This window comes from Crocodylus siamensis, chromosome 3 (assembly GCF_052110815.1).
Source record: "Crocodylus siamensis isolate JL-2025a chromosome 3, ASM5211081v1, whole genome shotgun sequence".
Classification (NCBI taxonomy): domain Eukaryota; kingdom Metazoa; phylum Chordata; order Crocodylia; family Crocodylidae; genus Crocodylus; species Crocodylus siamensis.
The window spans coordinates 171,177,312-171,200,290 of NC_143397.1; the positions used below are offsets into that span (position 1 = coordinate 171,177,312).

At 41.2% G+C, this 22,979-nt stretch overlaps 1 protein-coding gene across 2 annotated transcripts; it reads right to left on the minus strand.

Annotated features, from left to right (window-relative positions):
• Positions 1-12,804: 12,804 nt before the first annotated feature.
• On the minus strand, positions 12,805-22,260 carry TGIF1 (TGFB induced factor homeobox 1). Of its 2 annotated transcripts, none has more exons than XM_090039740.1 (3): positions 21,989-22,260; positions 15,125-15,351; positions 12,805-13,819 (listed from the first exon to the last, which is right to left on the minus strand). In XM_090039740.1, the coding sequence occupies exons 2-3, from the start codon at positions 15,305-15,307 to the stop codon at positions 13,259-13,261; spliced, it is 744 nt and encodes a 247-aa protein (XP_089895866.1). In that variant the 5' UTR covers positions 15,308-15,351; positions 21,989-22,260; the 3' UTR covers positions 12,805-13,258. The 2 variants fall into 2 exon arrangements, with proteins under 2 accessions (XP_089895866.1, XP_089895865.1); XM_090039739.1 differs by having other exon boundaries at positions 21,993-22,259.
• Between the last annotated feature and the right edge of the window lie 719 nt (positions 22,261-22,979).

Consider the following 22,979-nt stretch of genomic DNA (forward strand, 5'->3'; position numbering starts at 1 on the left):
TACTTTGATGTTCCCTCAGACAGCTGAGTTCTCTATTTTCTCCCCTCTCTTTGTAGCAGTCTTTGAGTTTATTCCTAGTAATATTTACTTACAATGCTTGAAAAACTTTTGAAATCCAAGCAAGACAATAGGAATGTGATAAGATGACGAGTGGAACCATCATATGTGGAATTCACACGTTTTGCTTTGTCACAATGCACTGAATCCTCCAAACATTATTTCTTATGGTACATAGCAGAGGTGTACTGAAACATCAGTCCAGTATCAGATCAGCACCGATATAAAGATAATAATTAATAATAATAATTTGGCCAATAAATGGCCCATGTATGGGCTCAGCGATAGCACAGCACAGCCCAGCAGCTTAGTGAACTGCCTCCAGCCGGTAAGTCTGGTGTGGTGGAAGGAGAGGGGAGGAAAGAAGGGATGTGGGGGGGGAAGGATTAAGGCCCCCATGGTGAGGGAGGCATGGGGCTGGAGCAGGGGCTGCCCAGCCAGGGCAGGGCAGGCATGGGACGGAGCTGCAGCTCATCTGGGGGTGTGGTATCGGTTGATATGCCTCCTTAAAAACTGGCTATTGGTATCAGCCACAAAAATCTCTTTGGTACTCCCCTAGTACATAGTTCATAGATTTCTAGAGTTGGAAGTGACCTGGTAGATCATCAGGTCTGGCCCCCTGCTCCAGGCAGGAAAGAGCGCTGGGGTTAAGTAACCCCAGCCAGATGCCTGTCTAATCTCCTCTTGAAGACCTCCAGGGTAGGGGAGAGCAACACCTCCTTTGGAAGCCCATTCCATATTTTGGCAGCCTTCACCATAAATCATTTCTTCCTTATGTCTAATCTAAAGCTGTTCTCCTTTAGTTTGTGGCCATTATTTCTGGTAACCCAAGAGGCACCCTGGTAAACAGAGTGTCCCCTATTCCCTGCTGACCCCCTGCATGAGTTTGTAGGCACCATAAGATCACCTCTCAGCCTTCTCTTGCAGAGGCTAAAGAGATTCAGGTCCTTCAATCTGTCTTCATAGGGTCTTACCTGCAGGCCCTCAACCATACAAGTAGCCCTTCTCTGAACCCTCTCAAGGTTATCCACATCCCTCTTGAAGTGTGGTGCCCAAAACTGGATGCAGTACTCCAGCTGTGGCCTCACTAGTGCTGCATAGAGGGGAATTATCACCTCCCTAGATCTGCTCGTGATGCTCCTGCCGATGCAAGAAAGAGTGTAGTTAGCCTTACTTATTACCTTGTCACACTGGCGACTCATGTTCATTTTTGCGTCAACCAGGATCTCTTTCCACTGTTGTGATACTTCATGTTCCATAGTATTACGTATAAGTATATGCAGAATTAAATAAGAACTTGTAGAAGAGGCAAGTCATAGGTATCAAATGTTAATATTTATGTTACCATAGCTCCCCAAAATCCCCAGTAAGGATTATGCTATCAGTGGGCACATCTACACAAGATGCTAACTGCACAGTAGCCAAATAGTACTGTGCAGCAGCACATCACAGCACCAACAGTGCTAAAACGCTACTGCACTGTATTATTAGGCTACCGTGCAGTCACATCCCTTACGAGGCGTTCACCAGCACTACTATGCTGTAACTCCAGTTACTGCGCATTTATTTAGTACTTGATTATACAAGTACTAAATAAACTCACAGTAAACACTGCGCAGTAGTGTCTCTTGTAGACATACACAGTATTGATGGTCCCAGTCTTCAAGTGTTTATAGTCTAAGAAATATTTCTGTACCTAGAGTGTTGTGATTTGATCATTTATCTTTATAAACAATCCATAGGATTTGATTGTCATTTTCTTACCCATATTACTAGTTGTGCACTAAGCATTTTATGGACTATGAAGACCTACTTTGCCCTAAACAGAAGTCATAATCTAGATAAAATTCTACATTTTGCTATACAATTAAATCCAGTACTTCCACAGGGCATCTACTCATGTGAATTTAAAAAGAAAAAACCCAAAAATAAAAATGAGCACATGCGAGGCCACTGCCCAGTAGCAATAATTTGCACATGCAGGGATAAGATACTGCTCTGCTCTTCCTCAGTAAGGACTTCATTTATGCCATTTGAGGAAGCTGCAATTTGTATAATCATTGATGAAGCCCCTAAGCCAGGGGCAGGCAAATTGCGGCCTGCGGGCTGGATGCGGCCCACCAGGCCACTCTATCCAGCCCGCAGGGCCCCTAAAAAAGTTAGAATATTCATATTTGTCTGCCCCTAACTGCCTGTCATGCAGCCCTTGATGGCTTGACAAAATTCAGTAAGCGGCCCTCAGCCCAAAATAACTGCCCGCCCCTGCCCTAAGCAGTCCTGGGGGTGAAGCAAGCATGGGTAGCTGTAGAGAAACCCACAGTGGGAATCAGAGGGATTCATGATCTTATATGTACTATGTGTGCAAGCACCGCAGGAACCCCAGAAAGGATTTTTTTATTGGCCCAATGACAACCATAGGACAAACTGTGCATGGGCACAGTGAAAGAGTTACTGAAGGTATTGTAGTCTGTGGAGAAGATAACAGTTTCTGCAGCCATGCATGTCTGGCTTTATGCATGAGCTGGATTTCCCCCAGCTATAGATGCAACCTTTGGACTGGTATCTGGGAGCATCTAAGTACAACTGCTTCAGCGCTCAAAAGCAAAGTTACGGAAATCTTGCTGCTCCCCAGAGTACTCCCAAGTTCTATACTCCATCATCTCCACTGGCAACAAAAGTTGTTTACCAACACTCCATGTAATTCAAGCTCAGGGAGTAGTAATATGATTACAACACCTTCACATTCAAGATCAGTGGATGATTTGTCATAGCTTTGCGCCTGATCTGGGAAACTATTCTTTGCTTTTAAAACAGGATCAAAAGGAAAGTTTTTCCAAAAGGAAAACATTTCTGTTTATTAAAATAAGGCAACATGAGGAAAAAAGAACCCACAGTATTTTTCTAGGTACAGTCTGTGCCTAAGCTTTCTAAAATCCAAGAGTGAGACATTCTCACTTAGACTCTCAGCTTCTCACAGATCTGATGCTGCCCTTTGCAGGAAAGATCAAATGCTTTTCTTACTGCTGTTATGACAGTGCAGAGTTATGCACCACCATGAGGCGAGCCAGAGCCATTGTGCAAATACAGCTATGCCCTTTTCCACACAATAAGGTGACAGTTCTTGCTCCTCGTTTGCAATGGTACAGTTGTGAACATGAAATGGCAACTACTGATCATTTCCAAAGGTCTGGTTAATGTTTCAGTACCTACTCATCCCAGATCGTACTTTGATCTTTCATATGGCATATTATTGGTGAAGTCAGCATTCACATGTCTGTTCCCATCACTTGTCAATCTCTTCCTTAGGCAAAGCAAAGACAAAGGATCTTGTACACAGGTGGTGATTTCCACCTGTTTAATCTTTCAGAGATAACTAATGAAGGACACACTGTCATGGAACACAGACATAAGTTACATTTCCCCTGACAGATAAGAGACCAAGCCACAGTTGAAAAGACTGGGCCGTTGTTTTACTGACCACATTTTATAATGCAATCTTTTTTCTTAGGTAGTGGAAAAACTTCAGGCCATGTTTTTGTTTCGTTTTGTTGATTTTAACAGTTTATTAAAGCAGATAAGCCTGCATTCAGTTGAGGTGCTGCTTGTTGTTCTGGGAAGAAAAGGGGTATGTATAGTTCTTTCTAGGCACAGAACCCACAGGTAACAAATAAATAATGATGATCTAGGATCAATGCAGCCCCAGACCCAAAAGGGCTGACAAGTGGATTTATGAATAGATGCTATACTGATTAGGAATGCAGTTTGGTTCCTAATGCTCCTTTGACAAAACTCATTCATTGCCTTCTTTAGGCTAGGTACAGACATTCAAAAAACCAGAGGTAAAATCAGTCTAAGTTATGCAGTTTTCTGTAAGGGGTGTAATTTAGATGAGTAGCAAACAGAACACACATTTGTCTTTGGCGGGGAAAGGGGAAGGAGGGGACAAACTTAGACTGGGTTCCACCATTTTTAAACCAGTCTATGTGCACCAAACTTCTGTTCTGTTACAGGCATAGACTGGTTGTGTGTGCTGAATTTCTGTTCCCTTATGGGTATAGACCAATTTACAATCACTTATATGGGTAAAAGTGTAATGTCTGTACTTGACCCTAAGGACAAGTGTATTGTGCCTAGCTCTGTACACCAAATAATCTTTCCTGTTCCCATTCTTGGTGATAATCAGAGCCATGCTTGATATGTAAATTAATTACAATTTTGAATACAGCAGTGGGCATAGCTACCCTTAGAAATACAACATGCCTCTGTATTTTAAATATTTAAAAAAAAAAAAAAAACCTAGAAGGCTACTCAAATCTCATGCAAAGAATCTGTATCACCAAAGCGCTGTTACTGAGTCTTCAGCCAGTCTCCCCTGCAGCCTTGGCAACTTCCAAGGTTCTCAGCAAAATTGTTGTGTCTCTTACCATCACAATCATCCACCCACATGCAAAAAGTTCCCAAATGTCAAAAACCATGAGGTTTAAGCAAAGAATGTGATAACTACAATATCCATGACTCCCAGGTCAAATGCAGCCAGAAAAAGAAACTTCATTCTCTTTGTTCATGAATTCCATTTAAGTCAATGGAATTCCTCTAATAAGTTCTTACCAACACAAGTAAGCCTTGCAAAATTACAATCTTACAAGTTGCAGTCATCAGTATTAAGAAAAAAAACAGATCCAGTGGAAACTCAATTACTATATAATTACATATCATGCAGTATGGGAATTAAATAATCTAGCTGCAAAACACAAGTTTATTATTCCACGAATGGATATATTATCTGCCTATTTTTGGACTGCAACTCTAGACATCATTCTATTTTGAATACATTTGCATAAATGTATGTAAATACATATGAACTTAGAGCAGCAGCCTGGCAATATTGTCATGGATTAAGAATTAAATGATCGAAATCAGATTATGAAAAGTAGCAGTTTTACATGTAAACTGCACACATTAAAATGTTGCCAAATGTGCATATTGTACAAGGGTGTAGAGTTAAATAAAGGGTACAGCTGATCATTAGGCAGGGTTGGTTTTTGTACAGAATTTAGATTTGTTTTATTACATTGTTTAAAACCACCTTTCTTCCTATGAGCACACACACAGTAATTATTGAATATGGCTTAAGAGGACTGAAACCCACTGGTAAGCCCGCAGGGTATATATTAGGCCTACAACTACTAACAGCATTTTTTAAAAATGTTTATATATAACCAGAAAGAGATTTCTAGGTCAAGAAGCATGCTCCCACATAAACAAGATAAAATAAGGCCTTACCTAGCAATTGCATGGAATCCAAAACTTGATTTGAGCTGGCTCTATGAGACTGATTCAAATTTGACACCCAAACTCACTTCCCAAGCCAGCAGCAGCTGGAAAGAAAGTGCTAGAGCAGTGGAGTAATTAACCCCCAGGTGATGGAAGTGTCTCCAATTGCTCAACAACACCTAAACTGACCATTAAGAAGCAGAGTTTGCAGAGGGATAGGAAGAGAACCCATATGGGCTTCAGTTGAAACTGCTGGTTACAGCCTGCAGATATAAAAGTGACTGCGATATAATAATAGGAACAAAAGGTGATCTGTGAGAGATAAGGAGCCTTGTTCCCCAAGAATTACTACACACCATAACAGTCTGAGTTAAACTAGTGTTTTGTTTCCTGTCCCATTAAAATATCTCATAGATCATTTCAGAAAGACTGAAATTCTGACTAACCTAATAAGCCCTTGCTAACAGAATCATTCTTTTTGACCCTCTGGAGGACCTTAGCTTCTTCTCCATATTTATATATGCATGTAACACTTTTCCTTATAAAAGAAGCGGTGAAAAGCTGCTAAGATTTAAAAGAAAAATACAGCAGGAAAAGATTTAATAGTCCACCTCAGCATCAGAGTTACTCCTTGAGGGGGACCATCTTGCTGGTCTCTACAGGACTGTTTGGCTGACTTTATGCATAATCATCCATGATGCGATACTCACCAGCAGGGAACTGCTTGTAACAGAGGACAGCCAGTAAAACTCTGTTTTGTGACTGACTCAGAAGTGGGTCATCTCTGTTAGTTAACCTTTTTCAGGCCTCTCTGAGTGCCAGCTGCTCCAAGTAGACCATGCTTCAGTTCCTGACCTCTACTTCTGGACAGGAATGAAGGAGCCACAATATATTCATCAGGTGGATTATTCTAACAGCCTACAAAGTAGAGGAGGATATAGAATGAGATGCTACTGCCTGGCTCTAAATTCAGCCCAGAATCCAGAGAAATGGTATCTAAAGCTGTTCCCTCTCACAGCAAGGTAGCCTGGTCTTACTGGCATAGGTGGTATAAGCACACCTGTGCCAGCTTGGGGAATCTATTCCCCAGCTGACTACATTGGCATACATTTAGCTCAGATGTCTGACCAACCATCCCAAAGCAGGAGACTTCAGAATAATCCACCCAGCAACTGATAACTGTTATGAGAAACTTGTCAGACAGGACTAGAGTCTCAGTGGGGCAGAGTGTTTCAGGAAGAGAACAGGGATTGGTGGACTAGGAGGGTAGGAGGACTGATTGATTTTGCAGGGGGAAGAATAAAAATCAAATAAAGGGATATTTTTATAGAAGAGGAGCCTTCTAGCCAGTGACTGTTGCATGGTTGCTAACCGCAGAAGAAACTTTTTCAAGGAGTCCCTTGTTAACTTCTGGTTGCACAACCAGAAGGTTAAGTATAGACAGTCAAAAAAACCCAAGGTTGAATCAATTCAATCTTTGGAGATTAGTCTAAACTGTGAAGATTGAACCAATAATCAAGTGAACAGATCTTCACTTTTGATTCAAACAATCCAACCACGCTTGTAGTGGCTCAAGTCAGAAGCCAAGGGGATGCTAAAGCACGCCTCCCTGCTCAGTTAGAGCAAATAGCTTAGGCCAAGCTAGCCTCCCCACCATACAAGGAGGCTTTGCGGGAGAGGTACAAAGCCTCTTGGGATGCTGGAGGACTGAGTTAACTTGAATCTGGAGGGGATCTGGGACAGCAGTTCAGTAAATTGATTTCACCTAAATCAGTTAAGTCTGATACTATATCCATCCAGGTGTATCTTAAACCGGATTCAGACATTTTGAAAGCAGTTTACATGCACTAAACTTCTGTTGTGTTACAGATTTTTAACTGGTTTCCAATCACTTATACTGGTTTGTGTATAATTTCTGTACCTAGTCTAAAAATACTTCAACTGAATGCAAACTGAATGAGTTTAAAATGTGAAGTGAATAACAGCAGCAGTGTTTACTTGATAATCTGAACTAGCCTTTTAGTCAAACTTGGGCTGGAATTTCTATGGCATACTTTGTCTCATTGTTACAAATTAAAACAGAGTGAAATCTTGACATGTCTTTCTGCTATCTAGGTGGAGCATTGTTTACTGAAACTAAAAGGCCACAAAGCATTGTTTAAAGTCAAGCTTGTTGTTTTGAATGCATTTTTACTGGGCCTATCTTTTCTTTATGGGTTCTTTTCCTCTTGTTCTAACATTAAAAGCAACAGAGAGAAAAAGCCAAAGCAGCTGCACTGGTAAGAAAAGCAACCTAGTTTCCTTGAGTAATCCCCTCTCAGACTGAATGTGCACTAGTTTATGTTTGCTTCCTAGCAAGGCAGGGCTTTGATCTTTCTGCTAATTTGGTGAAGCAGCAAGAAGCAGCTGACTTCCAAAACAATACAAGTCCAGTCAAAATAATCTCTCAAGCAGTTAAATGGACTCTGTTTAATATTAGGCAAACATTCTGAAGTAAAAGAGAAGAGAGAAATGATAGGGGGAAGTATTCAACCAACTAGTGATATCAGAGCTAGGAAAGGAAAAATAAGATCCGCTTAACACAAGGTCAGACAATCAGAACATTGTGGGCTAGAAAAGGAAGTGAAATTACAGGGTCTGGCAAAATAGCCAAATGCTTTCTCAATCAACTTACAAAACAGTTCCCATCCTGACACTGCATGGGCATCTAGGATCCGGCACAACTTCAAGAGCAGCCAGGCAAATTCATAAAGCAGGCTGGAATGTCTCAGTGCCAACAAATCTCACCTAAGAACAGGCAGAATTCAGCCAAATGGTTTTATTGAAAAAGCAATCATGGCTGAAATCTAACTCCAGAAGTTGCTGGAAATGACTATGAAAATTCTCCCCTTCACTGACAACGCCTGTAGGACTGCTGAAGGCACTGCTGGCCAGAACACTAACCCATATGCAACATGTACAACAGGTCCAGTGTTGTATCTCTAACTTACAAAATGAGGATACCAAAAGTCTAGTGAAGGTGTAGAATAATACATTTTTTTCATAGGACAGAGGAAGTGAGGTTCCATTCAGCAGGGACTTTACTTGCTGTGTTGGTGATAACACTTTAAGGCTAGGCATACAGAAAAACACTACATGGGCAGATCTCCCCATTTCCTCCTAATTCCATCCTTGACTCCACAAAGGCAAGGATAAGGAGCTACTTGTCTGGAAGTGGCAGGAACAAGCTTGAACAGCATGCTTCTCTACTACCTAGATGTATTCCTTAGGGCATATTTCCATATATTTTATGTATTGCTACTTTTAATGTGGTAGCACACCAGGCCTCACAATCAGAGGCTGGAGTCTTTGTGCTATTTAGGAAATACCTAGCACCAATGTCTTAACTGTACCAGGCAAATATTAAATAATAATAGATACTCTCAAAAGTGAATGGAAACCCTTCCAGGACATCTCACTCGATGAAGTTTAGGGATACTTGTTAGTGGGAAAATCCATTGCCTTGGAAAACAAGTAAGGGAGACCTGAAGAGGACAAGGCTTGTCCTTTTACACCTGTGGCAGCCCTGCAGGACTTGGGATTTAGGCAATGCCTGCTCTACCCTGGAGCCAATACCTCTGGTTTGGGAGGGACTACCCTTGGATGAATCATGGCCCAGGCTTTGAGTTTGTAATGTAACCAGGAGACTTTAGTATGATACATATTCGTGATATGGAACTGAGGATTAGACTAGAGAATGGAAATGTACAGCACACATTATTATTATAACTAGAATCCCAAAGTGTGTGACATATCACCAGAGTGGCTAATCCATTCACTGTCATTTTAATCCAAATTCTGCAGCTACAAGAAAAGATCCAGCTAAATTAGTGAAACGGGAGAGACATGGCCAAACAGGTAAGCAGCCATAAAACAGATAACATCTACATAAGAAAACTTTGTTGTAGCTGTGGCGCTAATAGCTGGCAACAACTCTAGGAAGCGTTAACATATTTGGTACAAGCTGGCTCCAAAAAGCAATTACAACTTCAGCAGCACAAAGTTTTGAAATGGACCATAAAAAGCTTTGCATCTAAATACATGTGCAGACAGTCAGCAGTCACAATATGTGGACTAATAGTCAGAACAAAATGCACATGAAAGTTATGCAGCTTGCAATTAACTGTAAAGGACACAGCCGCAATGGGTGTAACACTCAGTATGTTCCTGCTACACACAGACCCTAGGCTTTCTACCTATTTCAGGCAATCTCAAATATGGTTTTCTCCAGGCTAGGTTTGCTACACGGTGTTTAACTAGATCTCTACGTGTGCTGCCTCAGCATGCTCCATTTTTCCCTGGGTTCTGCGTCCATTCTTCAACTCTCTTCCTGCTGAGCACAGTACCTGCTCCACCTCCCCTCCTCACTTCCCAAGTCTGCATGGCTGGAGCAAAACTCCAGAAGCTGAGTCAGTGCCACCCAGAAATGTGTAAACATGCTACTCTCACTTCCTGACCTGAGCTAGCCCAACCCCAGCTCCAGCTCCTCCCTGTAGCACATAAAGCTGGCTATTATGTTTTCAAACTCCCAGCCTCATAAATTGAATTTAGTTTATCAACAGATCAGTTGGCAAGCCCTTACACGACTGCAAGGCTTCAGCCTTTGCCTTGCAGTCCTCACCTGATGTAATCATTGCTGGATAGAGTGTTAAGTGTTTACAGACACTGAAGTTGTTTGCTATCTATTCAACAGCATTTCTTTGACTTTTGATAAATTAATGAGTTACCTGGTTTTGCTGGCATAGCTTTGTCAGGCTTTTCGCATTGTTTATTCTGTACCAGGGGGCTGCGTGTTACTCTTCTCTATTAAAACATGGTGGATAACTGTCAAGTTTTCACTGCCTTTGCCCCTTGCATTGTGCTGTTTTGGTCTATTTGTGTGTTTAACTGAGGCAGGGTCTTGCGCGTAACATAACTTCCTTTCAGTTAGCTTTTATCACCAGTTAACCTAACAGCAAAAATATCAAAGCTGTTCTTCTTGTCTTATAGGTTTATTCACTCTTTTTTAAAAATGATTCTTTGTATATGCTATAGCCAATGTTTCCAGAAATAAACTTCTTACAGAAGCTAACTCCCTAGCTAGTTTTCACAATCCATTTTGAAAATGGTTTAATCAGAATCCACCTCCACTTTTCCCTTTTGCAGTCACCTCAGGCTGCTTAAAAGCTAGCTAGTCCTTCCTTGACTGCATTGCTTTCATCTGAGTCCAGTGACATTTCTCCAACATTTAACAGGGCCAAAGGTAGCTGAAACTCCCTTTTGATATTTTTGTGGATGCTTCAATATGACTCGCATTCTTCCCAAATTAAATAGTAAGATCCTTAGGGCAGGGAATGTTTTATTCTGTGGTTGAGTAGTACATAGCACAAAGGAGTTCACTTTTACATATTGCCGTAATACAAATAATTTTTTTTGGCCTGAAGTGTTTCTGGAGACTTAATTTACAGCCTAAATCACAGAGCAAAAGGGAATGTGAGCTATTCAGAGATATATGTGCTTTTACACCACCTGAAATGGCCTTAAGGTAAATGAGAATCAGGCCCAAAGTGCAGGTTTATATTTTCCATCAAAGACTATTTTAGTCTCAAGTAACAACATTTTTCTCCCTCATCCTGTTTTTATCTGCATCTTTATAGCTGTTTCAGTGGAACTATGAAAGAGGTCAGCAAGTTAAACTATTTTTTCAACATGCTGACATTTTAATTTAAAAGGATAACGGAAATGAAGAGCAAGGATTTCAAGAAAAAAAGATACTAAGGCTTTTTTTCCCCTTCCCTTCTTCATTCATTCAAACTTCAGTGCACAATACCTTAGAAACTACCGCCAGTAACAGGTAACACAAGAGAAAAATATATATTATTTGCACATTTCAGGAAAACATAACTTACTTGCTTGAGGTCAGTTTTCCTTAACCCAGTGTATCAGGCATAGGAGTCAGAATTGTTAAAAATACACTCAGTTTTGTGCATTAACAAGTTAAAATCACATAGAACTTCAGCGCAAAAGGGCTCCAAATAAATTAGCCTCTGGAACAATTAAAAAACAATACCCATTGCCCAGCAGGAAAAAAAGTTTCTATGGAGCAGGGTTTTCTTCAGTCAACTTCACGCCCTGATGTATCCAGATTCATTTTATACAGTTATAAAACTGAAACGAAAACATTTTGTATAGGTAATCCAATAAAAATAGCATAAAAGGAGATTAACACTTGGGTTTGGACAAGGAAGAAAATAAACAAAAGAAGCACTTTCAGAATTTGATGTTTCTTGAAACTGTATATACAGCTGTGTCTGTTTTCTAAGCCTAAATGTGTTTTTGGTTTTACAGAAGTACAAATTACTTCTATATTGTCCTTCAAACATACTTAGTATTTTTTAAACATGCAGTATATGAGATGGCCCTGGGGCATCATATTTTTCAATCATATGACTTTATTGTTCTTTAAGGTCAATATGCTGTGCTTTTAAAGATGGAAGTCAAAGTAATCATGAAATGTAACCCCTTAGAATTCCAGTCTTCCAGCCACAAAAATACTCAAGAACCAAGATAATGTCAGCCTCCAATAGATTAAGAACCATTACGAAGTATAGCAGACAGACAGATGCACAAAACAACCAATCTTGTCTTCCTATTAGATATAAAAATGTTTGCAAAGTTGTCTCCCTCCCCCTTTCTCCTCTAATCACCCTACAAAAGCATTAGTGATTTGGGTACTTTGTTTTAGTTGCCTTTGGAGTGACATTCAAATATTTCGGTCTGTACTGCAGATCCCCTAAATTAATAAAATAATAGAAAACACCCAAGTCAATTTGATGCGTCTCATGTTCAGAAATCCTTTGGGACTGTAGATCCAGATATTTAAACAACGTAAACATATTGCAAGGTGCCTAGTGAGATTTACAGAAGCTCCTACCCACATAGGAAGGTACTTAAAGACCTTTGAAAATCTGGCTTTTATGAGCTTATGTCCTAAAGGAAGCAAAGCGTTTCCAAAAAAATTTACTCCTCATCCAAGACCTAGAGAAACTACAGCTCAGTTGCTGTTTGTGGGAGGAGTGTTTTATTATGACATTAAACTCACCCCAGTAAACCAGCTAAGAACAGGAAGCCAAGCCTTGACAGTTCCAATGTAAGAAGAGAAGCAGGAAGCGTGTAATTTGATTCTTTAAGGATATCTTCCAACACGGAATCTCTTTAAAAGTTCCAGCCTAGCTGGACACTGTCAGGTAGTTCTGGCCCTATTGGCAATGTCCTTCAGCACTTTATTTACAATAACTTATAGTTTGCTAGTGTTGTTTTGCACACTAAACAGAAAGGAGATACAATCTTGAATGCCCCAGCTGTCATCTTGTTATTTCACTTTTTGGGGGGAAGGCACTCTGTATCCTCAGAATTTCCTGTTTAACAAAACACTCTGTATACAGCTATTTTTAAAGAAAATATTTTATTACATCATGGAAAAAAGCATAATCATCCAAGTTCATATTGTTTAAAAAAATGTAAATTTTAGACAGCGTGTCGGTATATTCTGTTCCACATGGGAATGATAAGAAGACTCTATATCATTACTAGATATTGCACAGTCTGAAAGAAACAAAAACAAATCACATGATCTTGGGAACCATCTCACATTATGAAAAACCTACTAAGAAACATTAAAAAAAACCAAAACAAAAACACAACCATTTCTTTCTACAGTAGCTTTACGTTTATAATTCTTGGAATGACCATATTCCACTGAAGACCATCTCAGTGACAGGAAGCTTCATTTCAGCAATCCCTTGTGCAAATAAGATGAATAAAAAAATAATAATGCATTTAGTCTGTTGATATTATGTGGGCAACAACCACCACACATTTGTTAGATCCCTGCCTGAAACAACTGGATTTAAGCCATAAGTTTTGCCTGCAACTCCATCTCTGCAGCCCTTTTGAGTGCAACATCCACCAGAAGCTGAAATCCACTAAAATCCTGGTTGAGATCTGGCGGAGTAGGAGGAGGAGTGTTAAAAAGCCCACTTTGTGCATTCACACCAGGTCCCAGTTTAGTGGGATCCTCATTGTATGCGAGGGAGTTTTCTGTGAAGCCACTGGCTAGTGCATACTGCAAGTCTGTGGTCTGGCCTATGCCAGCTGGCTGGCAGAAATGGAAAGGGGTATCTTTCAATGAAGTTACAGTAGTATGGCAAATCACTGAAGGTCGAACCAAGATAGATCCTGGGGAAGAAGATTTAGAAGACAGATTCTTGTTTGGTCCTGTGGTACCGGAAAGGAATGAGCTCTCCTCCAACAGTGGAATGTAGTTTTTTGTGCCAATGGAAGACTCTACTGGACTTTCAGAAATCTTGGTCCCTCTTCGTGATATAGTGAACTGGTTTGGGTCCTTGCCATCCTTTCTTAGCATGTCAGGTAAAAGCCTGCGGCGTGCATTGATAAACCAGTTGCAGACCTGGGGATATAATGACATCTTAATTTCTACCTTCATTCATTTCCGACTATGTGCCATTAGAGTCATTCAGTTAGATTAATAAATACCTTCAAGAAGTTTCCTTAACTACAGGACAAGAGAGACATTGACAGGCAAGTTCTGACACACCCAGCAAAGGCCTTTCCCTTTTAACTGTTCTATACCAACTCCTCTCTCCTTGCACAAAAAGCCCCAAGACATCTAAGGACTGGTAGCCTGAACTGAAAAGCTTAGCTTTTAACTCTGCACATATATTAACCTGTTAGCTATTGTTCTCTGTGTCTAGGTTAATTAACAACAGGAAAACCTTCTCTCTGTGAAAAGAGCCACTCCTCCCACAAACAGTTACTGATTTTCCTTGTTCAGCTGACTGTGTCAACAGACATAACATGAATTACCTCATTTAAAGTTTGTCCTTGTTTAAATATCAAACCAGTTTCCTGGGCAATAGTGGACAGCTTAACGTCTTTTTAATGTTTACTATATAAAGTAGTTTTTCCTTCTGATGGTACATTAAAGAAATTTTACTCAGTAGGTAGTTATGAACTATACACTAAAGTACAGAGCTACGAAAATAAAGCATCCAGTAATGCTCCCCACATGCCTGCAGTACTTTCCAAATCCCAAGAAATTTAAAATGCTATGGAAACATTCATACATTAAGTTCCAACATTTGTCTACTACCGTTATGCCCATTTTACAGGAGAGGGAAGCATGGCAGAAAAAATCTAAGCGGTGTACCCAGAGTCACTAGCAAGGCCCAAACTAGAACCACACTCATATTCCAAAATACAGGCTTGATATCCCAAAACATATGCATGCTACATGCAAGTAGTTTTATCTATGCAAACTGTCCTACAATGACTTCAGTTAAACAAATCAGAGGTATGTATGTTTAAGCATTTGTAGGATTAAGCCCTAAATTACTATTTTAATAGTGAAAAGAAAATATATAGTGTTAATACCTGACCTCATTACTATGATCATTTTCCTTATATGCATGCTCCCTGTCCCCAGTGAGCATTTCCAAACAGCCTTGTTGTATTTTAGCCACTGATCTTGCACAGGCTAATGTCTATGCTTAACTCTGCTTGCTGTGAGAACAGACAATTCATGAAGTTACGTATGTGCACAGGACTTGCAAGATCAGAAGCTTCAACTCTAAGCTTTATCTCCACATATAGAAGCTTTTGGCTGCCAATTCCACTCACATCTTTGGGTAGTATAGCACTTTATTGGGACGGGAGGAGGGCAGGGAAAGAGGAATGTACATTTCAATGCCCATACCTGTAGTGTAGAAAGGTGTGTTTGTCGAGACAATAGTGCTTTTTCTTGCTCTGAGGGATAGGCATTATACCGGTGTTCATACAGCCAATCCCGAAGAATCTGCACAGACTCCTTGGGCAGGTTACCACGTCTCCTCCGTTTGCTCGAGCCAGCAGAAGAGGAAAGATCCAGTGGGACATCCATGGTGTCATCATCCTCTGTCTCACTGCCAGATATTGCAACTACACCTACAACAATAAAGAAGCAAGAACAGTCATTTCAGTTCAATAAACTTGCTTTTTTTCCCTTCCCTCTCCCTTCCCCTTGGCTCAGACACTTTTTTTATTATATTGGCTGACTTCAATGTGAATCAAGCCACAGCCTCATGTTTCGAAGATGTGTACTATAGCTATAGCTTGTCAAGCTGTAGTTCCCTGTCAATTGAATTAAAGTGGCACCAACAACTTGTTCCTTGGAGGATTCTTCTCCAGATATCCTCACTTACTGGTTCCCTTAGCAACCTTTTATCTGATCACATACAGCAGATGACTTCCATTTGATGCTAAAGTCACACCAAATGTTGACCAGCAAAGGGTGGTTGGTATGCACTCAAGGCTAACCGTCTCATAGCTAGGCAAAAATGCTACTAGAAAAAGAATGTAAATACATACATTGAACTTTGGGTGTTTTAAATTATAGTTTAACATGCTGCTGCATCTCCCTTGATGAGGGGTAACTTGTAGGTTTTATATGTTATCAAATCTTTCCAGAACTATTAATAGAAAAAACATGGTGTAGGAAAAGAACAGAAAAACAAGCTGTGGCTGGTTGTCCTGAAGCTTCACAGAAATTTCCCCATTAAGTAAAAGTGCACAGAAAGGTTAGCACAAGTATCTAACTAGCATCACAGCTGGGACAGAATTTTATTCTTCTGGAGAACATGCCCTGCTTCAACTCTGTCCTGATTAGTTATGCTTTGAACCTCACTATTTTCTTCACACTTTGACTGGTTTACTTACTCAAATTTTGACATACATTTACAGGAAGGACCCCAAATTTACAGTTTGCACATCCTCCCATTGAACAAGGAATTTATTTTACTAATGCATTTAAAATAGATTTTGCAATTGATTCAGTAAACCCAGTACAGTAGAACCATAGTATATAAACAAACAAATATTTTTGATGACTGAACAGTCATCAATTCTGCTTCTTCAGTAAAGTGTACAATATGACTGAGGAAGCAAAACAAATAGCATTGTAATCCCCAGAGGAAACCATGCTCTGGCTTTAAGTACTTTAATCCCAACAGAAATTTAAGGAATTTTACAAGCCATATATAAACCTAAATCACAGATGCCTCAGCTGCAATCAGTTTGGTGACTCCTGACTTGCAGTGGATTTGCTTCTCAAAAGCATTTTCTAGAAATTAACAAAGTGAGAACTTAACTTATATTTCCTTTGTTTGAACTTCCATCTTACTATAAAAAGAAGCCTGCACATTTATAATTACTATCCAAGTTAAATGCCAAACAATACAGTCATATCTGAAGCTTTTCTATTTCACAGATAGCCTAAAACTCTACATTAATGTTCATACTTATAGATGAGGAGTAAGGGTTAGAGAGAAAACACTGAGTTTTCCAGCAGGAGTTTCATAAATGCACATGTAGGATTTTTGAGGTATTATGATGCTCAGCTATATTAAGTTTTTCTTTTTTGCCTTTTCATGGGCAAATTGTAATATTGTTAAATTTGAAAATATTCAAATTTATTCTGCCTGTTTTCACAGGCAGATTGTTCATGCACTGTGAATAATTACAATTCATTCCATGATGGTTACTCAAGTAACTTGAATGGTATTGTTTCCAATCTCTGAATGGATGATTTATGTAACTAAACAACACTGAACTGTAGGTGTAACAGATGCATAACAATTTATGCTGTGATGTTTAGTTACTTAAGTTACTCAGTCAGAAACACGAAATTAAAAAATCCAAAGTAAATTCTGAATTTTGACTTGATCCTTAACAAACACAGACCCTATTTTTACAAGCCTTTGTTATCACCATTCCAAGTCTTTTTTCCTTTAAATCCATAGTAACTTCATACTGATTTTTTTTTTGCTTAGGCAAATTAAATTTACAATTTGATTTTCATCACAATTAAGTCCTTCTACAAAGCAGCTTGGTAGTGGTAAGCAAAAACTTAGACTTACTAAAACTACTTCACAGGATTCACCTAACATTTTCCAGGCTGCTCCTATTGCTTCACAGAATGTATTGAGGGTTGCTGCACTGATTTTTAATTTTTTAAATGTTTTTTTCAAAGTATACTAGGCTCTGGGGATCCTTATCAAATCAGAGACCTTGGGAAATAGAGAGAGGCAGATGGTGGAGACTGAAAACCAAGAACTAAGATAAGTCAATGAAACTGCTCAAAGGAGTAAAATTGTGTACGTAAGTGTTTGCAGAACCAAGCTCTACCAATTAAATCCCTTTGGCTCCCTCTCCTAAGCTCTAACAAACAATTACAAATGCCTCATGAAAGCATCTTGCTAACCAAAGCCTTGGTTTTTGAACTGTTCCTTTGCATCATCTAAAATTTTACCTAAAAAAAAAAAAAACTATCTGAAATTCAGAGGTCAAAAATATTTTTGACAGTGTTATCTTCTCATACCCCATTCCTTTTTTTTTTTAAAGTAAGAAGTTGTTTTTCAATGAAGTTGTCTTACTGTAACTCAGTAATAAAAGAAATGAAACCGCACCAGACTCTGCTCTTTGATCTGCTTGCTTAGTGTGACATGGTCCCTCAATTAATAGGTTAGTGACACAAACCAAGTTTTGCTTAAACAGGAACAAACTGTATTACAAGTTCTCATTGAAATGAGCATCAGCTTTCTAAACCTTTAGCAAACATCTCTAGAATATGTACACATAATGCAGCAACAGGAAGTGAAGGCTGCAGATCTCACTCCCCCAGTTGATAGTCTACTACAGCAGAAGCCACGTTGGTGCTGTCAAGGCTCTGTTTTCATTAGAACATTCCTGCTGATTACAAGCCAGCTTTGTTTTTTCTTCTTGTTAGTAATCAGACTGTACACTGCTGGTTTCCTGTTTTAACAGGGCCCAACTGAAAGGCTTCCTGGCTAGGCTCCATGTCTGGACCATGAACTAATGGTTATATACACCGTAGAATAAGGACACATACATAGGTAGAGCAACTCTGACTTAGTTTAACTGGTTCAAAAGACTCTGTTGGCATTAAATTTTGGCATAAGATAAAGTTTACATCATGGTAGCATAAGGGAATAGGAGCAGTTAAGATCATTTGATATGAGTAGTGGAGAGTTAGCCATGTTAGTTGGGCAGAAGGCAGGACAGGGTAGGGTAGCAAGACTAACAGCTTCTGCCTCACAGAAGAGCATCTACACTGAGCTTTTCCCCCATCTAACTGTCATAAATACATACGCAGAGAACGCCTGAGAACCAAAACAAGACCCTGACTCTGATCCTATGATTTTTGCTCCGATGAGCTAGTCCTTATTCACTCAAGTCAAGTCATCTTATTTATTTCAATAGGATTACTGCTTTAACCTGTAAGGTTTATAAGAGCTCCCCATTCAGATTATATATATTGATTTACCTGTCCCCCACTTCTTATCTATCAACATATGAAAAATTCAAACTACTGTTGTATCATATCACAGGCTAAAAAATTCGCAGATCATGGAAGATCAACCCTGACTACTTCATAAAAATTTGTCCTCAATACTTGAAAGTTGCCAAATATTTAGCCAAAGTATGGTTAAAAGTATTTTGGTTTTGTTGTTGTTGTTGTTTGTTTTTTTACAGACTAGAGGGATAAATCTGATGGGAAATAAAAACTGATTGTGACTAGTTTTGCATAATAATGAGTGTAGTATAACTACTACTTGGAAGTATGGACCCAAGCAGAGGAGCTGACAAAAAATGAGGTAGGGCAGAGTAGGATTTATACACAGGAAAAAAAACTGAATGAAGTTAAAGCAAATGTACATTTAGGCTGCATATTAGAGATAGATATCCTAACATATTGCAGAAGACTTTCACAAGGAAAGCAGTTGCAGCCAACTGTTGTTCAAAAAGTGTGCTGCACAGAACTGCCTCCCTTCTGCAGAAGTAGACTAAATCACCTCCAGCACACACTCCCCACTTTTATGCAAGTATCTCTAGCTCGGTTTTTATACAGTTATAGTTAGATTGGAGAATCTGCAGTCTAAGCCTACCCACCACCCCCAACTGTAATTGACTGCATACAAATGAGCAGTCTCAAAGAACATATGCCTTTATTTTGGCCATTATCTTTGCAAGATTAGGTCCTAAATTGTATAATTGACAAATTAAAGGGAAGTTTATAAATATCAGACTGGTCCCATCAACTGAAGACCAATTATCATTACCATCATTTATTAACTAAATTCTTACCATTCACTGAGAAATTTAACGTAGTACTGTACATGCAAGTTCAAAAAAAAAAAAAAAGAGATTGTAGTTAAAATCTTATGTGAATTTGGGGGGGGGGTGTAAGCAGCTTAAATAGTTTGCATAATGAATCAGGTCTAACAAAGGAGCTATGGGAATGTGAGGGAATTTCCAGAACAAGGAATTGAAAGTTTTCCTTATCCCTTGAATGTACTTTTCACAAGTGGAGGAACCAGTTTTCTTCCCTGTGCTTTTCACAGCTTGAACTTTCAGAAAACAGTCACACTTGGCTATTCTGTAGAAAACAGATATAAAAATCCCTACAGAAAACAAATACCCCCCCCACCCCGGGGGAGGGAGTATTTTTAAGAGTACAAGAAAGAAATATGAAACAAGGTCAGGCTTTGAAAGTTCGTGAATGGAGTCCCGAGCGCCAGGCCACAAATGCAAACTGGAAGTCCAGACTTTAATAAAAAAAGCCTCTTTGTAAACACCTTTTAAACGTTTTTAAAAGTTTTCATTCTTTTGTAAGCTTCTCAACTTCTAATGTCTGCCACATGAATTCTAAACCCACAGTCTCAAAAGTTCTCCTTCCACCATGTCACCTTTCATTGTTTCCATTGTTTCAGAAACAGAACTCCCAATTCACAGGGCAGATCACACACACATGCACACATACTTGGTAACTTCATCAGCTTTTTCCACACACATGTACTTGGGAGGTGGTGAGAATAACCAGTTGGAAAGTGTACAAAGTTTGGTATTTAAGCAACCAGTAGCTGCCCTCAGGGAGAGGAGTACGAACAATGGAAGCAACAGCAGACAGGAAACTAACTCACCACTACTGTGCAAATAGGGAGCAAAGGAATGTTCTAAAAATAACTAGTCTAAATAATTCAGTTAAACCATATAAAACCACTTTCAATAACGTTAAGACTCTGAGCAAACCTCCGATGGCTGAGAAATTTGGAGTCCCATGCTGTAACTCTCTGGGAATACAGGGCTGGGTTTGGTATGCAGCACATGTTATCTAAGATACCATTCCAGTCAGAAGACTAAAATATTTGAGCAAGGGAGGCTGGCTTATAAAAACACCAAGTTTCATTTTGAATTCTTAAGTCCTTGGTTTTTGAGAGTTAAAAAAAAATGATCACGAGTGTTCCTTCAACTTAGCATTTATGTTTTAATGTCCTTCGTATGTTTTGTTTCCAATCAATGGAGTGCGAGACTTTTCATGAGTGCCAAAAGTACATTATGAGAGCACACATCTGAACTTGTATAGCGAGCATTCAGAAGATGCTTCGAGATGTGTATAAATGTAGGTGCCGAGAGCCGCGGGAACATTAACAATGGAGTAGATAGCTGTACTTTGGATCCACGAGAAGGTGTAGTTAAAAAAAAAAAAAAAGTATAGTGAACATGCGCAGTGTTGTCTCTCTCAACTCACTCTTGGCTGTTTTAAAGGTCTTTAAATACAAAAAAAAAAAAGCCAACAACCAACTAACAAACCAAACAAACCCAAAACTTTTACTTCCTTTCTGGAGTATGAACCTACAACTGAAAACAAAAAGTTCATAGGAAACAAATATGTTAAAAAGCTGTCCTTAAATGCACTCAAAATTGTATCTTTATAACAGAATTGTGTTTTGAAGGCACTCCAGCGATTACATGCAAAGAGTGAGGATCTGTTGGCTATAACATCTGTCTAATTTCATCTCCTGAAAACTTTTCCGAGTGTGTTTACCACTCTCTCCCACCCCCCTCCTAGTTGTGGAAACTTTTATATCACTTTTAGGCTATAAAACAAAAGAACAAAAACGACTAAAAACAATCAGACAGGGACTTTTGCCAAAAGGGGAGAGAGAAATCAGATATTTTAAGAACTAAAGATTAAAAAACCGCCCAAAGCCTGACTTGCAATTCCCTTCCAAGCCCTACGTCTCCCATGCTCACTCTCAAACAAAGAGTTGAGGGAGCTTCCTTGCCTGCCCCTTGTCCCGAGACTTGGCTTTGGTTTTTCCGGGGAAAGTTGGGGAAAAGGATCAAAGAGCCTCGTCCTTGGTGACCTGCCTGGAGACAGCTTAGAGGGGCAGGAGAGAGGGGTCGGTTTGATGGGAAGGGAGAAGGAGGGCGAGGGGCAGGAGGCTGGTGTGCACACAAAGCGGGAGCCCAACATGTTTCTTGACAGCGAGCCAGCGGCATGGAGGGAAGCTGCGGCCAAAACAACAGCCCCGCATGTTTTGTCTGGAAGCGAAACATCATCCGCTGCCATTGGGGGCAACGGCTCCAGAGAGCGGCAGCGGGACAAGGACAAAGAAGAGAGGACGCAAAGTGCGCGAGGGGGTCAGCGAAGTAAACTCCGCGGATAAGTTTTAAACGCCCGGCAGAGCACGAGGCACAGGGGCGAGGCGGCCGCGCTCACCTACCTCGCTTCGTTTTCATCTTGAGCTCGGGGCGCCGCGGCGCGGGGACCCTCCGGCTCCAGGCAGCCGCCACCAGCCAGCCAAGTCGCCGCCTCCCCGAGCCCCTGGGCAGCAAGGCGAGGGGCAGCGATCGCACCCCCAGCGCCGCGTGCCCTGCGCCGCCGCCGCCGCCGGCCCGCAGCTCTGCCCCCGCCCCCCTTTTCTTTGTGATGCGTCTGGCTGGGAGCCCCCTTCCTCCTCCTCCTCCGCCCCGCGCCGAGCCGGAGTGAGACGCGGCACCGAGGAAGCGGCGACACGAGGTCCGCCCCCCCCGCCCCGCGCCGAGCCACTGCGAGCCGCACCAGCGCCGCCTCCGCGCCCGCACTGTGGGGGGCGCAGCCCTTACACACACACGCTTCTTACACACCCCTACAAACGCCTCATTACCCTTACACACTCTTACCTATTACCCCCTACATACACCTTCCCACCCTTACTACCCCTTACACCCCCTCACCCCTTACACGCCGCTACACACGCGTTACGTCTCCCCTTCCGCACACGCTTGACATACTATCCTTACACGCCCTCCTATACACACACTTCACACCCCCCCCTCCCCCTTACACGCGCACGAGGCGAGGCTGCGGGGCAGGGGGAGCCCGGTGCCCCCCGGCGGGGGGAGGGGGAGGTTGGACTTGACAGCTCCCCGCACCTCGCCGGCTCCTGTGGCTGCCGGCTGAACCGCCCACTCCCGAACGTGTCACGGCGCCGGGGGGAGACGCGCTCCGCTCCGGCGGGCCGGGGGCTGGCACTGCGGGAGACCCCCGGAGGGCCGGGGCGAGGGGGGCCTTGCCGGGCAGAGCGGGCGGCCGCACGGCGGCGCTGCTTTCTGCCTCACGCGCTCTGAGCCCTCGCTGAAACCGCCTCCCTCCACCCCGCGTGGCGGGCTGCCCCCGGGCTTTGCACCCGCCCCCTCTCCCACCGCGCGCGGGGAGTCTCCTTGTGCGA

Bases quoted from the DNA above. Each gene is read 5' to 3' on its own strand.
- TGIF1 (XM_090039739.1), bottom strand. The intron at 13,820-15,124 runs GTATGGGCATTG...TTATATCCCCAG, and splicing joins CACACCTTTCTACACTACAG to GTCTGCAACTGGTTTATCAA.